Source organism: Poecilia formosa, unplaced genomic scaffold (assembly GCF_000485575.1).
Source record: "Poecilia formosa unplaced genomic scaffold, Poecilia_formosa-5.1.2 Scaffold246, whole genome shotgun sequence".
Taxonomy (NCBI): domain Eukaryota; kingdom Metazoa; phylum Chordata; class Actinopteri; order Cyprinodontiformes; family Poeciliidae; genus Poecilia; species Poecilia formosa.
This window is the reverse complement of record NW_006800185.1, coordinates 86,667-103,981: the sequence shown is the minus strand read 5'-3', so window position 1 is coordinate 103,981 and position 17,315 is coordinate 86,667. Positions and strand designations below refer to the sequence as shown.

Genomic DNA, 17,315 nt, shown 5'->3' with positions numbered 1-17,315 from the left:
GCAGACCCGACCCAACAGACCCGACCCAGCAGCCCTCACCCAGCAGACCCGACCCAGCAGACCCGACCCGGCAGACCCGACCCGGCAGACCCGACCCAGCAGACTGTCCCCTCATCCCCTCTGCACTCTGTTAGGTCCTTTGGAAACTCCGAACTGCTTCTTATAAACCTTAACGTCATAAAAATCAAATTATTGCTCAAAGCCTTTGAAAGATCATCCGCTCTGCCTCTGCTATGCATTTATTCCTGTTAGTCTCAGAACCGTTTGTCTCCTCCTCCAGAACCGTTTGTCTCCTCCTCCAGAACCTGTGTGATCTGTCAGTGACCCTTAATGAACCTTTGATGCAAATAATTGAAATGATGTTTGCAGCCATCAGATGTATAGATTATGGTACTTTGCATCGTCCCTCTGACCAGTTATATTGCAGAGGCAGTCAAATATTCAAATCCAGCTTTCTGAGGGTACAGCTACTGCATTTGCATGTGGCTCCATAGGAAATGTAAATATCACACAGAGCTTGTTGGAAAGCTCAGGACAAAAGCAGAAATAGAATCCTCCTCCGGCTCAGCCACTGACAAAGGTGTTTTCCTGCAGCTGTTTTTGTTTTAGAGGATAAGTATAAACTTTCTAAACATGTAAATAGCTTTATCTCATCTAGACTCTATAATAAGAACAGCTTTCATGACTTCCTATTAGAGATTTGGTATCAAATCATTTTTTCATATCGTTACTATTTGCGTGTTGGTGCATGTGCAGCTTTATCTCCATGAAAATATTCAAGACAATTCTGTGATCAGGAGACCTAAAAATAACCCTGTTCTCCATGCAAAGATGCACACACATGGAAACCCGTCACATGAGCAAAACAGGGGAAGATTTTCGAGATTACTTCCGTCTAAAATAGAAGAGGAGACAACAGGAAACTGTGTCGAGTTCATGCAAAGCTGAGGTGGAGGCAGACACAAGAGCTCTGCAATTACAACACAGGCCGAACAAACTGAGGCCTCCATTCACACAACCACAGCAGCCCTGCTACGGCTAAACGGGCCACTGGCTGCTGCAACCGCGCAGCCATAGGAAGAGGCTTGTTGGGGCCATTTCAGTAAACACCAGGCTATGAGATGCTGTGGTTGCAAGAGCAACAGAAGCCTTAACCTAATCCTGGTCATTGTAAAAGCGAAAGATTAGATTGCGGTCAGGGAGCTAGTAAAAGTTAAAATTATGCTAGCATGAACAAAAAAAGTCACATTTGGCGTTTCTATTGTTAGTGAGAAAGACTCAAAGTGGATTAGTAACTTCCAAAATAGTTTTTTACTCTAAAAGGGCCTTCTGGGTCGCACCCTCAAACCAGATATGTGCTTCCAGCTATAAATGTAGCATCTGCGAGTGTTAATGATAAACTGCTGGTACTTTGGGGAAAGCATAATTCCTCGTTGCAATATTTACATCCATCACGATGTTTCTTAAAGCGCAGCGGTTTGTCTCTCTTCGTCCATCTTTTCTCTGTGCGTTGTTGACCGCAGTACCAGGCTGTGAAATGTGCTGATCTGAACTCATGAGAGTCAGGCTTTCAGGTCGAAATAGGTCGTGCAGTTTATGGATGATATGTGAAATTAACGTGTTGAGCTTTTGAGATGAATCATATCCGTTAACTTTGACAGCTCAGAGCTCTGCTTTTCCTCACCTGCCCAAAAGAGTCTCGCCATTCAAACTGTTTCTACTCCAGGACTAAAACAATTTTAATATTGAGTTTTATTAAAGGAACAGATCAAAACTAAAAGAACAAATCACCGACTAGCAGGAAGCCAGCAGCCAGACCTCTGAGGCAACCGCAGCTGTTGTTTGGTTGCATGAAATTCTCCAACCAAACGCTGATGATGCTAACTTTCACTGTTTTATGTGTGCTCTGACAGTTTGCCAATGTCCACAGGTTGCTTTAAATCTGTAACAGCAACTTCAAAATGTCAGTCTGGTATGTTTTCCCATGTTGATTTTGATCGGAACCGCATCATGTTCTGAGGTCATGAAAAAGTCATTTCATGATCTGAAAATATAATAAAATAATGAAAACATCTCCACAGCAATGAAATCCTTTGAACTGTTGACCAGCTTTTTGCGTGTTTTGATTCATCTTTGGATTGCTGCAAAAACATGTTTGTAAAATTAAAACATTACCTTCCAGAGTTTGGACAGGAGCTTCGAATATGATCTGAGTCTGACATTAACACTACATATCAGTGTTTTAATGTCCTGTCCATCAGCTTGAAAACAAACTGCAGAAGGATTTGGAGCAGAAGATCTGCAACTCAAAGTCAACTAAAAGTAAGCTATTCCAGTGACCAACTCCTGTGCAAATACTATTAACAATGCTGGTCAGAACTGGAGCAGGAATGACTATTGCTACAATTTATATTAATTTAATTAGTTAAGTAGGAAATCATCACTGTGGGAAGTTATAAGTGGTACTTTTAAATTTCTGAGTAGTGTTTCAGTTTGTTAAGTGTCCCCATTATTGTTCTCATCGTCTGGATAAATCACAACCTGCTCTTTATTTAATCACTAATTCCTGCTTGGTTGGACTTCGTGCTAATCTGTGTTTCCATTAACAATAAACTGTGCAAATTGAAATTGTTTTCATGTCTTTTTGCTTGATTTATTTACATTAAATGAAAATAAATTTAGGGGCTGCACAGTGGCGCAGTTGGTAGAGCTGTTGCCTTACAGCAAGAAGGTTCTGGGTTTGATTCCCGGTCTTTCTCCATGGAGTTTGCATGTTCTCCCTGTGCATGCGCGGGTTTTCTCCGGGTTCTCCGGTTTCCTCCCACAGTCCAAAAACATGACTGTCAGGTTAATTGGCCTCTCCAAATTCTCCCTGAGTGTGTGTATGCATGGTTGTGTGTCCTTTCTGTCTCTGTGCTGCCCTGCGACCAGCATCTCCTTACCCCACTAAGGGACAAGGGTGTTAGAAAATGGATGGATGAAAATAAGTACGCTACAAAACTTTTTACGCTAGAACAAGCCGGTTTGTTGGCCATATCAAATTAGACGTATTTCACAAAACTGTTACTGTTACTACTGTCAAAAGCAACAAAGAAGACAACAGGAATTGGCAGGAGGATGATGGTTTGTTTTTGTTTTTATCGGACAGTTCATAGAAATGTATGAGTCATTTAAACATGTTCTGTAAAATCACTAACAATTTCCCCAAAACGCCGCACACGTAGCTGCTGCAGACTATAAGGGGCTTTTTACTCCGATGCCTGAATGAAACTCTGACTTCTTTTTTGATTGGCTGATAGATGATCATCGATGGCTGAATTATGAATATATGTCATGTAACTATTTACATCCGTCGCCACCAGGATTTTTCATGATGTATTACAACCTTATTTACATGTGATTTTAATTTAATTTCTCATTTAATGAAAACACAGCAATAAAGAAACTGTGTTTTTTCAACACTAGCAGAACTGCGACAAACATTTGAGCACATTTGACATTTAGGTGCAGATTTTGATATCCAAGTCACTTTCGACTTCACTCTTGGTTCCTCTGCTTTGTGTAATTTTCCTTTTTGTGTCAAACATGGACATGACGAAAATGAACCCGGTGCGCTACAAGCCCAAACACAAAGTGAAAGTTGTAAAAATGATGACGTAAGCCCTTCCAGAAGCCTGACTAATCTGTTCACTTACGGCATTAGACTCAGCTTGCCTCCGGATTTCACGCCTTCTCTTTTCTGGACGTAGTTCGCTGGGATCGTCCCCTCTTGGCCCGCAGCGTTTTTAGCATGGTACCAGTTTGGATCCTGGAAACACACAAATGTCAGCAGTGGAAAATGTCATCTGAAGGAGGAATGTTTTGCCCTGACAGGAGTAAAGTCTTACTTTTGTGACCACGATGATGGTCAACACGTCTCCTTTGTTGAACGGCAGGTCCTGCTCTGATGTGCCTTTGAAGTTGTACCTCGCCACGCACTCTGTGCCCTGCGGCCATGGACTCTGAAACATCAGGCCGGAGACGGCGGATCAGAACCTCAGGGTGAAATCATAACCTGACATAATGGCTGTCATGAAGGAGTCTTAATGGATGTTTATGGCTGTTCTCGTTAAGTGTCATTCTGTAAATAATAAAATTTATTTTTATAACACATTTCGGCAACAAGACAGTTCAAAGTGCTTTACATCATAAAAACACAAATTCAACAATTGAAGCATTATATTTTGCCATCGTTACACAGCAGATTGTTGATTAATGACTAACTTATTATGTTTCAAATACAACCGTAACCGGGCGGGTTTTTAGTCTACATTTAAAGGAACTCAGTGTTTCGGCTGTTTTGCAGTTTACTGGAAGCTTGTTCCAGATTTGTGGTGCATAGAAGCTGAATGCTGCTTCTCCATGTTTGGTTCTGGTTCTGGATGCAGAGCAGAACCAGAACCAGAAGACCAGAGAGGTCTGAAAGGTTGCTATGACAACAGCAGCTCTTTAATGTGTTGTGGTGCCGAGCCATTCAGTGATTTATAAACTAACAGTATTTTAAAGTCTATTCTCTGAGCTACAGGGAGCCAGAGGACTGTAGAACTGGGTGTTGTTCTCTAACTTCCTGGGTTTAGTCAGAACTACAGCAGCAGCGTCTGGATCAGCTGCACTGTAAAACATTTCAGTTGTATTTAGTTGTGTCTACTCTCTTCTACTCTTCAAGTCAAATAAATTTATCCAGTTTCAGATTTTGAACCTAAATGTGAGTTTGTGAAAGATAAACTTACAGCAGTAAGTTGTGTTAACTTTTTATTAATTTAGTCAAACCTCCAAGAGTTGAATAAACTGAGTTTTTAGGTTTGCACTTAAAAAACTGAGAGAATAAAAAGACAGGAGTGGGAACTATTTCCCAGAATGCATAGCGGCATGTTTCTGTCTCCTGAGGTGGAAGTGCGTTACGTTGATCTGACTCTGGTGTTTTATTAAGGCAAATGTTCATTTTAATGCAATTCTCAGTCAGCAAAGCTTAAGATAATGTCCTGATCTCACTAAATGTTTCTGAGCTGAATTCATTGGGATGTTTAATAAAATTCATCATCAGATCAGAAATTTTGTTCAAACAAGAATTTAAATTATTCTAAAGTAAAATCAGTATTTATTTTAACTTGATATTGTGGGTAAAATAGAGAAATGTGGCTCTTTAACTATGTGAGGGCAGATTTGTGAAATAATTATTTGATTTAAATTGCAGCATTAAGTTAAAACTCACAATTCAAGTTTAATGAAGTTAAAAAACAGTTTGGACAACTTGTCTCTTGTTGTTAAATCAACTTCATGAACTTTAATTTCTGAGTTAAAACCAAAACAGTTTTCTTGTGACTTAATTTGCATTTTCAAGGCAGCAGGTGGACTTTCATTTTCAACTTAAATCACCTTCAAATGTTTTACAGTGTGCATCTTTCTGATTGTTTTATTCAGGTCTGTGAAGACGTTGCCTGAATAAAAATAGTCATCAATACGGCTAAAGATAAATGCATGGATGAGTTTCTCTAGTCGTGGAAATTTTCTTCAGGTGATGGAAGGCCAACTTTGTAACTGTCTTTATGTGTTTTTAAATGAAAAGCCGAATTAAAACTTGCACTAAATTGCATTAAAAGTGTCATTATTTACCAAATGACACAAGATCACGGCAGTCATAAACATTCATGAAGACTCCTTCATGTTTATGGCAGCTGTTCTGTCAGTCTTATGCACATAAAGTTTTCCAATAAGTTTTAATTTTGACAAACGCCAGTGTTTGAGGTCAAAGTTTCTAAATTACCTGGACCTCTGTCATGGTGAGGTTCTTGGATCCTCTCACAGGTGAGGTGTTCTCCCTGCTACCATCAGAGCTGGTACCTGCGGAGAAGAAGAAAAAAATGAGCAAAACAGGCTTTGCTTGAAAAACCTACAAACCACAAGCAAATTTCAGGAAGACATTGAATTTGTCCATTATAGTTTTTTCTTTTTAGTCAGCTCAGAGACGCGTGACAATTACAGTTATTCACCGAGTTATCATTTGAATGCACTGTAAAGACAGATCTGACAATGCTGGTAAAAATAACCTGCTCGTATGAAAAGCAGAACCAACAGGCCTTTTTTTTTTACAATCACACTTTCACAACTAGTGTGCAAGTTTCCATGACGTAAGCCATGTAAATATAGAGCAGCTTCCATGATTCCAGAGAGACTACAAACACACAGAAATTTATTTTCAGGATTTTAATAAATGGGAGAAAAGTTGATTTTTGATAGTGTTTAGAGAGATAAAACCCAGGCTCAGGTCTCCACCAGCGCTGGACTCCAGACGTGTGATGACCAGACGTTAGGGACTCCATTCCCTGCAGGCTCTGCGCTCCTATCATTCACATACCACCAATCAGACCAGAGGCGTCGTAGTTAAATGTCATGCAAAACACTCCCCTTTCCCCTCTCTCAGAGCCCCACTTCCTCTCTTCCTCTTTCAGTTCCCACGAGGAGGTGAAGTAGCTCAACGATCCGTGCTAAAGGGAAAATTCAGCTCCTAATAATCCACCACTTTACATGAGGTCACATCCCTCAGCATGTCAGCTTCCTGCATGATATCCCAGAGTCACAGTCCCGGCTGCTTAGAAACCAGACAGAAAACATCACAAATTCCCCTCCTCACAGCCTGCACTCCCTTCGCTGAAACATGAATAATACTGAGAATTTACTAGTTTTTACTGGTGCAGAACGTAATTCTCACGAGTCGCAAAGACGGCTGTCTCTCACCATAGTTTCTCTGTAACGGATGTTGACCTCTTGATGCAAAACTGCAGCTGTCTTCTGAGGATCTGGATGCATTTCCTGCCCTCAACACCCCCTCCCTCCTTAATCTGACTCATCTATAAACCGCTATGGCATTTCAGTGACACTAGCTGCTTTAAAAACTACAGCATTTAAATTTTACACTATAACAATAATAAGACTTTTTCAGCCAATAATAGTGTTTTTGGTCACACTCTATTTGAAGGGGTGACATAACACCTGTCATGAAGATGGAGGAGTCTTCATGAATGTTTACGGCTGTTGTCATTAAGTGACATTTGGTAAAAAAAAATGTAACTTTTAATGTAATGTTTCCTTAAAACTTGCATTGAAAGTCCTTTAAAAGCTTAAACTTTGCATTATTTGGTAAATAATAACCATCAACTCGCCCTGAGACAGTGTGTGAAAATTTCAACTAAGGTGGGCGGAGCCATGAGACGCTGATGGGCGTGGCCAATGGAGAGGGTAAAGCTGCGACGACGAGGGAAAAGCTGTTGCTAACTTATCGACTTGGTCGTTATATTTAATCTAGAGACAAATCTAGAGACAAATCTATTGACGTTTTTGTGCGTTATTGCTGTCAACAGGAGACGGGGAGAAAATTCAACTGCAATAACCACGTTCAACCCAGAGAGGGCAGCACTGAGACGGTTTCAGGCCAAATTTCACACTTTTAAATGTTACAATTTGTAAACAAACAAAGATAACACCCTTAAGGACCAATTTATACCATTTTTCAGCAAAAGAAAAAGGTAATTTGGGGTTTTGTTACTCTTTAAGTAGCGCTACATACCACTTATTATGAAAGCAGAGCTGAAAGTTTGCTAAGACGCTAACTGTAAGCGCTACCCTAGCGGCTAATTAACCAGGAAGTATTAGCTTCATATATTCTTGTGTTACCCTATAACGATCAGAGTACCGATAACAATCACTACTATCAAAATAGCAACATATTACTAAATGTAGTTCTGCAGGAATTCTTGAGAAAAATGTACATCATGTTTTTCCTTTAGCTCTGCACATCTGTTGTATTTTTACTCAGTCATTTATCTTTAATCACAAAGTCACATAAAACTTTAATGACTAATTTAAAACGGATTATAATACTTTACTTAACTGGAAATGAATCATCTTCTTTGGTGCTTAAATCGCCCTGGAATGACTCCTGCAGTCAGTTGCACAATATAAACTAAAGTTAACTGAACACAGATGGCTGCAGCACACCGTCATGACCAGAAAGTGTAAAACCTTCAAGGTTCACATGTTCAACAGACACAGCAGCAAGGTTTCAAACCTTCAGGTTGTTATCGCTGATGAGACGGAAATCACAAGATGATTATCTGGAGAGTTGCAGAATAATTAGTGTTTGGGCTTTTTCTGCTTCAGTACATTTAGACTGAAACAGTTGGATAATGGAGTCTGCAGCCACATGCCAAGTTCAAACGCCAATGTGAGTCAGTTTTACACACTTTATAGTCTGCCATGTTTAAGGACCCTCTGTAGGGTTTTATGACATATGAGTTTGAGAAGGTTCAAAAAGATCATTTTATACACACTCTGTCAAATTTCACATCATGATCATCAGCCGAACAACCGAATCAGGGCTTGAAAGCCTTGAAAAAGCTTGAATATGTGTTTTAAAGGTTTGGAAAGTGCTTGATTTCTGTTTAAAGTCCTTGATATTGAAACTACACCGTTTTATCATAAAGTGCAATCTAACACTTGACTATAAGTCTAAATTTGGAAAACGCTATTTACAGCTGAAACCACATATTTATTATACACCTTTTAAAAAGACATACACAGGTTTGTTTTTTGTCAGTGCCTGAAGTTAGATCAGATTAAACGTCTCTTGTTTCTGGTCAGTTAGCATAAATATTTTTATTCGTTAAATGTCACAAAACTTAGTAAGAATATTTTTTAGATAATTTTTTGTAACTTTTTTTGCATATTGTGTTTAATGTTATCATGTAATTTACTTTATCGCGATTTAGTGGGATTTTTCAATGTAATGAATATTTACTATTCCTAATGGCTCAATGACTTATAGATCGTCTTTATATTTTATCAACATTGCAGATTTGAGACGCCACTCTAAAACATTTCTGTAAATGTCACAGACAATGCATTTACATGCATTTTTAAAAATTAAATGTGTTTTCTATTTTTGGAAGAGATTTCATCCAAACAGAAGGAGAAGCAGTTCAAGCTGACGACTTCTCCTCAGTAATGTCACTTATTCTGATGCTGCTCTGCTCAGATCCTCTCTAAAGCGATGATGATTCACTCACCTCAGAATGCCGAACACTTCAAGTGGCTACAACGGCAGGGCAGCCCAACCAACTTGTTAATAAATTCAGCTAATACTTGTTTTTTACCAATTGGAGGCAGTTCATGAACTTTCAGCTAAAGATAGTTGGGTAGTAAAAATAATTTGAAGCACGCCTTTACCGTTTTGCACCAATTATTATGCAACCCACAAACAGGATCACAGCATTAGCAGCACGCACTGCAGGAAGGTGACGGACTTTATAGTACACAAAATGCACATCGTTTATATTTAGACCCATGTGAAACTTGCTGATGCTGAAACACGTAACATAAGTGTTTAAAGTTAACAGAAATGTTGCTACTAACATTTAGGAAAGAATCAAAGGAGTCAATATTCAAGAAAACTACAAAAAACTATTTTTTTGTCTAATGCTGAGTCCAAATTTCTTAAACAATACACCTGAAATAAGACAAAATTAACAATTTTCAGCATATTTTAAACCAATAATTCCTAAATATTGAGTTAAAAAGTTCTAGTTTTGATGGAAAAAGTTTCACTCATAAGATGGGAAAAATGTCTTATGACTTATGAGTAAAATAATCTGTTGACTTTTTTTGTCAGTATTAAAGAATTATTGATTTAAAACAAGCTCCTCTGTCTTGCTGTAAATTTAGTCTTATTTAAAGTGTCTTAAGATGTTTACACAAGAAACTAGACAGAAATACTTTGTAAGATTTTGTGTTTTTGGCAAATCATTAAATTATTATAGATGGATAGACAGAGATTATTTTGGCAACAAATCCAGATAAATTTAACATTTATTTAAAAATGTAATAGAAAAATAATGTTGATTTCTGTCGCTCTGGTCTTTTCTCCAGAGAAAAGTTTACATTTTGGAACATGAGTGGATCTGAACTGGAATCACAGCAAAGACGAAATAAATATCTCCCACACTGTCTTCGATTTAATTTTCAGGAAACTGAATAGATTATTCCAGCAAAAGCTTTTGGCAGCTGAGTGAATCTCCCTTCAGGGAAGCTCACAAGGCGATCATTGTGAGTCGGTCCAGTTTCCACAGGCTCGTGTCTCACTGAGCGTCCATCACCATCAGTCTGGACAGCGAGAAGCTTCAAAATGTGAAAATGGGACATATTCTTCTCAAGATAGAGTCCAACTGTGTGGAAACGCTGCCATATTTAATGCTTTAATGCCAGAGGTGCCAAACTCATTTTCATTTTGGGCCGTATTGAAAATCCAAATGTTCTTAAAAAGTCGCTTGTCCCAGAATGTATTGAATTAAAACCATTTAACCTGTTAAAATATCAATAAATCATTTGGGAAAATATATGTTCCCAAATGATTCTGCAATTTCTTTAATCAAAAATGCAGATTTTGTGGTTCCAGTTTAGACGTGTTTGTAAGGAATTTTTACAATATTTATGCTAATGGATTATGTAAGACATGTGTCAAACTTGAGGTCCAGGGGCCAAATCTGGCCCGCCAAAGCTTTTTATGTGGCCCTATAGACTCCAGATTATATCAATAAGTCCCTCCAGTTTCTCACAAATCTGCAAAATTCACACAAAATCAACAGATTCACGCATTTTCTTTGGATTTTAGAAACTTAAAACATTGCAGTCACTTAATCGCTGAGTTTAATCGACACATTTAACATCACACATTAGCGTAGATATCGTAAAAATTCCTTACAAATATTTCTAAATTAGCACCACAAAATCTGCAATTTTGATTGCAAAAATGATAAAATCCTGGAGGAGCAGCTATTTATTGACATTTTAACAGTTTTATCAACACATTTGGGCGCAACTGGCCCTTTAAGAACATTCAGTGTTTTTGATTTGGCCCAAAATGAAAATGAGTTTGACTCCCCTGATGTTAAATGTGTCTTTTTATCACTCGCTGTATTAATTACGGACTATGACTTGATATCAAGTAAGGCTGAGGCAGCAGTCACTTATTTGATTTGTGAGGAACTGGAGGGACTTGTTGATGTAATTCAGAGCCTACAGGGCCACATGAAACGCTGATTTGGCCCCTGGGCCTCGAATTCGACACGATAAATTAAACTTCACAATAATACTGTAGGATTACAAACATCTTTACACTCCACAATATAGAGGTAGTAATGCAGTGAAATGCTGCATTATGGTTTGTGTTATGCAAGTCAGTGGATGTCTGATCTGCTCAGATCAGAGAAACTGACTGCATGAAGCAAGACGGGACAGGAATGCAGAACCGACTTCTCTGGACTTTTTTGTTTTTGGGATCTGCCACTCCCTCAACTATCCGCAGACAAAACCTGAGCTGAAGAATCATGACTCTGCTTTGGCCAGAAAGGGATATTTTAAGATGTTTTAATACTAAACGAGGCAAAGCAACATTAGAAATTACAAAGTGCTGAGAAGTTCAGGCGTTGCACTTGCAAACCAAAGTCAAAGTTCATTCAAACAATTTATTGTATAAGATAAAATCAGTGACAGAAGATTGTGTTTTTAAAAATAATGAGTGCTTTTTAAAATATCCTCTCATCAATTAATGGCAACTTTGGAATTTTCATAAAAATTTAATTTAACTTTTTTGAAAAATTCAACCTGTAATTTGAGAACATTTATTTAGCAGCAGAAAGTGAAGAATTACTTACAACCAAATGTTTTTCTCACAATCATGAAACAATCATTTTACCCTTTCTGCTGCAACAAATATCACTAAAACATTCTTATAATTTCATTTTAAAATTGAATTTAATGTGTAAGCCCCTACAATATTTAATGTTTTTTAAAGAAAGCACATTTCTGTCAGCCACTGTAAACAGGAAAGACGTGAGAACATTCAAATTGAATTAAATTCAAAAATACTTGAATTTTTAAATTCAAATATTTAAAAATACTTGAATTTAAAAATTCAAGTTGTTTAACATTTAGATGTTTAAGTTTAACTCGTCAAATTAAAGAGTTATTGTAGACGGTGAAGGCTGTGGACAGTAAAGATCTCCTGTAGCAGTCTGTGTTACAGTGAATTTGAAGAAGCCTCTGACTGAAGAAACTGTCAACATGGGATTAAAGCAGGGACCATTTTTACTGATGTTGCTAATTTCCTAACATCATCCATATTTATATTGAAGGCAATAAATAAAAAGCTTACAACTGTGAAAAAGCAAACTGGACGAAGGCCGATGTTTGTCTTACAGGGAGGTTAAAATGTCTCCAGAGTCACCAAGCCTCCATCACAACCACTTATTTTAAGGTTTTCTGGTGCCACCATTTCTTGTGAAAGTCACTTAATACACCAAACAATTAAATTACTTAATTATCCTTTGAAAGACGATTAAAAACAAACAGAAAATCATGAACCATAAACAGGTAAAATAAGTAAATATAACAATATAGAGCAATTTATTCATCAAGACAATAATATTAAACGTCTGCAGCCGTTTTCTTTTCGACCGATTGCCAAAATCACCCCTTTTGGTTTCATCGAACCAAAAGTAAGCAAATGTTTTTTTTATTTGTTTTATTTTTTCGGAGGCGGATAGAAAGATTCAAACTCTTTCTAAATCTTAGATAAAACTTATCTCTGTCTCTGTTAACTGACATTAATGACACTTGAATTAGTTTGTGGTTTTTTGCAGTTCTCTTCATGGTGTTTAATAACAAGATAAAGTTATTGAATCATTAAAACTGTTTTAGACTTTAACTGTGGCAACATTTCTCATAGCCGTTCCTTTACTGCGCTGGTTAAAAACTGCGTACTCTTGTCTTTCCCATTTTGAAGAATTACTAATACAGAAGATTACATTATTATTAGCCAACATTGAAAGGGTTTGATTACTGTAATCCCAATAATAAAAGGTAAAATTAAAATTAAAGTTGGATTTTTATCATTTCCTTGATGTGAATTTATGCTGCAACAATAAAACAATAATTTAATTTAAAGTTTTGCTTGTTTTTTGTTTACTGGAGTGTCAACAAAAATCCTGTCCAGATAACACATTTTGCTGGACGATAAATCGTCCCAGAAGTTATTGAGATGAACGATAATATTATTGCTTTGAGACCATTTTTAAGCAACATAATTGCATAATAATGCATTCTCAATACATTTTACACTCTAAGAAACATTTAACACTGGAACCAGGAAACATTTTAAATATCCAAAATGCATAAACAAAACAACAGATAAAACAAATAAAATGAATAATAAAGTCTTAAGTGGTCTTAAATGATTAACATTCAAACGAATTACCTAACAGCTTAATAACGCACATAATTATTAAATAACTTTTAACACCAGAGAGCATAAAAAAAGAATATCATCAGTTTGATTTACACCAAAAACCATTTTGAGGAGCAGCAATGGGAGAAAATGTGGGTGAAAGTTTCAGTTTGAACAAAAAAATAAAATGAATGAATGTAGAAATGTACAAATTTAAGATTTTACATGAAAATTCCTGAAGTGTTTAAGACTTTTTAAGGCCCATATTGAGACATTATGCTAATATAAACTCCAATGGAGCTTCAGAAATTAGCTAAAATAAAGAGTTCATGTGGTATTTACATGGTGTTTTCACTCCACAGCTTTTGTGCTTTTGCCTGATTTTGTCAAATTTACAGCTCTGGAAAAAATGGAGAGGCCACTTAAAATAATCAGTTTCTCTGATTTTACTTTTTATAGGTTTGACTAAAATGAACTTTGTTCTTTTATTCTATGAACTGACATGTCTCTGAAAATACAAGCCAAAAAAATCAGTATTTATTAGCAGAAAATGAGAAATGGACAAAATAACAAAAACGATGCAGAGCTTTCAGACTTTAAATAGTGCAGAAAAACAAGTTCATGTTCATTTAGAAACAGCAATACTGTTCAGAAATCAGTATTTGGTGGAATAACCAGGAGGTTTTCATGGGGTTCAGTGCAGATGGATCTTTTCCAGAGTTGAATGAAAAGGACAGTGCAGCAGCTCCCAGATGTTTTCCTCAGAGAAGGAATCATCTCTGCATTCACACCAGCAGCAAACTGTCCATCAGATCACAGAGAGGAAGTATATTTTCTATAGCAACACAATCTTTCATTATATTATCATTAATAGCCCACACTAATTTATTTTTCTATGATGCTCAAATTTAGATCAGAATGTGTATAAACTTAAAACATTTCCCTTTTTAAACATAAATGGAGCCAAACTCCGAGTAGCAGGAAAAGAAAAATCAATGACTGTCATTAACTTTGCATTTTACAGCTGTGCCACAGCTTAACCGGCACATTTGGTCATGAAGATTCACCAAGCTGCCAACGCGTCACAAAAACGCCGTATAAGTCAAGGATGCACGCCTGAGCAGCAGACGGACTCTTCCTTGCTCTGCAGCGCTGCATGTGCAGATCTTGCACTGCTGCTGCTTTGCTGTGGTTTCATCTAGTTTCACCTGCTTGATCTGCCTCTGCAGCTCTAAACAGTGTAAAACAAAAGGGCCTAGTTATAAAAGCCCAGTGGCAGCATCAGCAGACCTCTGACTTCATTAAAAAAAAAATATTGTTTATTTCAGAGACTCACCAGTTTCCTACTGTGTTTTTGCTTTCTATAAATGCTTTTGCTGTGGTTGTTTTACTATTTAAAGCTACTGGCCAGATTTGATTTTCTTTAACATCAACTTAACTCACTTTAAATGAAGCCAAACATGTCAGCTTGTCTATTTTGTTGTAAATTTGTATTTAATCCAGATAAGAAAACACCTTTCCACAAACAAACTTCCTCACTTGCATGCATCTGATGAGTATTTTTCTTATTTTTAGCCCTTTTATTTGCACATTTTTAATGAAATGTATGGATTTGTCTTATGCAGCTGCAGCAAAATATGGATCCGATTTGTTTGCACGACCTGCAGAAATTGTTTTGAAATAATTTTTGAGCCGTGACACACATGGATCTGCAATACAGCAACCAGTGAACACCAGAAGACATAAAACATAGGTAAAAACTAAAAAGAAAAATGCTATAGCTCATTCATTACAAAGACAGAAGATGTTCGGTTTAGCTGAACTAGTTCGAGTTCAACTATTTAAGGTGATACAAGCAGATTACAGCTTTTATCTATTTTTAAAATTACTTAATAAGCACAAAATGAAGGGAAAAAACTCAAAAGAATATTAAAGGTTAAAATTCTGGACTGATTGGAGTCAAACTGACTGTTGCAACTCAAATTCTTCTGAATCTGTGTTGAAATGTTTTAGGTCACTCATCCCTCACAATATTCACCAAATCTAGTAAACCAGCTCGATTCTTGCGCCTCTTGTGACGTCATCCACTCAAATGAAGGCGAAGCAGACCTGTAGGGTTTTTTTTTTCATCCCTTCAATAAAATTTTAAAAAGCAGCGCTTCGTATTTTGAGAAACGCTGCACAGCTCATCATTTCCCAGCTGCTTGCATCGCCACTAAAATAAAATAAAAAGTTAAAAAAATTGCCGGGATGGATTATCTTGAAGACCAGCATCACTCTGTGGATCTCAAACCTCCAGCCTGGAGCTGATCCATGGATGAACGCTGATAAATGCTGACCAAGCAGACGATCAGTTAGTAACAACACCTACAGCAACATGTTGTGACACAGTAAAAAAGGAAAAAGAAAAAAGAGTTGGGCTGCGAGAAGCGGCCTCTTAACGGCAGGAAGTCAGAGAAAGTGGCAGAAGTTTGAAGGAGGATGTTAACAAAAGCCACGTCAGATCAGAAAAAAGCACAAAAACGTCTGATTTCTACTTACTTTGGGGGCAAATTAAGCGCAACTGCAGCGTGAAAACAACTTTAACGAAAGTTTAAATCATGTATTTCCACCGCACAATGATTAATACGGTCATGTTAGAGGAACTGATGCGCACGTATTAGTACATTTGTAGCTTTTTAAGGACTTACCTCACCTGTTTGCAGGTAAAACCAAGTGTTTTGAGGTCGTGTCAGCTATTTTTCGGCGTCCTTGTTCATTGGAGAAGATCTTATAAAATCCTTCTCACACCCGGTTGAAGCTTCCCACAAACACCTCAGCTGTCTGATAAGGAAGGAGTGAAATGCTGAAGGTGATCGGAAAGTTCAGCAGCCAGGAGTAAAAGCAAACGGGAGGGTCGATGCTGTGACTCCTGTCAACATTATTTTCCCCAAATAAAAGGTTTTCTGCAGCCCTACGATGTTCCGGTTCTCCTGCTTTAAAATTAAAAAGCAATAAATAAATAAAAAGTAAAATTGCGCAGGCAGAAGTAACTAAGCAGGCAGTGGTTAGGTACAAAAGAAGCAGACTAAATTTAGTGCACTTTCAGGCGGTCCTGCTCATTTTCCCCGTCACAAACATTCAAGTTTTTTTGCCCCACCTTGGTTTTACTGCGCACATGCGCATTGCGGCAGTCCTGCTAAAAATAAGACCCAAACCGAGCGAAGTAGTTGGAGGAACTTGATCATCAATGAGGCAATGTTTACAAAAAGTTTTTAAAAAAGTACAGACATGCAAACGGTGAGTGGTTGTCGGTTTTTATTGGTTCAATCAGCAGACATGACACATGAAAAATGCAAAGTTTCTGCACAAGACGATCAGTGACAATGAAGTTTTCATTTCACAACAGCCTCCTGTGCAGACCCAACGCAAACCAGCCACCGCTGCCATTTTTTAACGCAGTTCTTCTGAACAGGCGAAAATAAAACTCAGTTCCCATTTCTCAGTGGAAAAAACAAAGAAAGCCTATCAATGATAATCACCCAAAGCTGCGGCGTTTCAAAAGAGGAAGCGTGGAAATGTTTGCTTTTATCGCCTCCTGCTGGTCAATAAACGAACGTCACATTCAGCAGCGCTGGCTTCTCTTTCCAAGCCAGGCTTGTCTCAACAGATGTGAAATAATTACACATCAGGCAAGAGGAATGTTGGAGAAAAAGAGAACTATTGTGCATGGCTGCAGCCATCATCGAACATGCACATGAATCCAGTGGAAGCTGCTAGCTAGATGTTGGAAATTTGACCTTTAAACAAGAACAAAAAAAAAAGTACCAAGATTTAGTAATCTCAACTTTACCCAGATGTTAAAGAACCTGATAGTGAGAGTGTTAAATGATGCTAACAACAAGGTAGTAACTTTATTTCTGGACTCATTACAAATGAAATGATACATAAATAATAAAAAAAAGAATCAGTTTTCATTGTCAAGCGTACATGGAAAGATGTGTCGCCCTCAGAAGATGGC

At 37.5% G+C, this 17,315-nt stretch overlaps 1 protein-coding gene across 3 annotated transcripts in view; it reads right to left on the bottom strand.

Moving 5' to 3' along the window:
* Nucleotides 1–16,440, bottom strand: part of LOC103150249 (tyrosine-protein kinase CSK-like) — a 28,015-nt gene extending 11,575 nt beyond the window's left edge. Inside the window, exons 1-5 of one of the 3 annotated variants that reach the window (XM_007569787.2) lie at nucleotides 8,105–8,192; nucleotides 7,928–7,975; nucleotides 5,804–5,880; nucleotides 3,888–4,001; nucleotides 3,696–3,808 (exon numbers count right to left, since the gene is read on the bottom strand). In XM_007569787.2, the coding sequence (XP_007569849.1) occupies nucleotides 3,696–3,808; nucleotides 3,888–4,001; nucleotides 5,804–5,818 (242 nt within the window). In that variant the 5' untranslated portion in view covers nucleotides 5,819–5,880; nucleotides 7,928–7,975; nucleotides 8,105–8,192. Of the gene's footprint in view, nucleotides 1–3,695; nucleotides 3,809–3,887; nucleotides 4,002–5,803; nucleotides 5,881–7,927; nucleotides 7,976–8,104; nucleotides 8,193–16,005 lie in introns of those variants that run through there. The other 2 variants (XM_007569788.2, XM_007569786.2) reach the window with 2 other exon arrangements.
* Nucleotides 16,441–17,315: the final 875 nt, after the last annotated feature.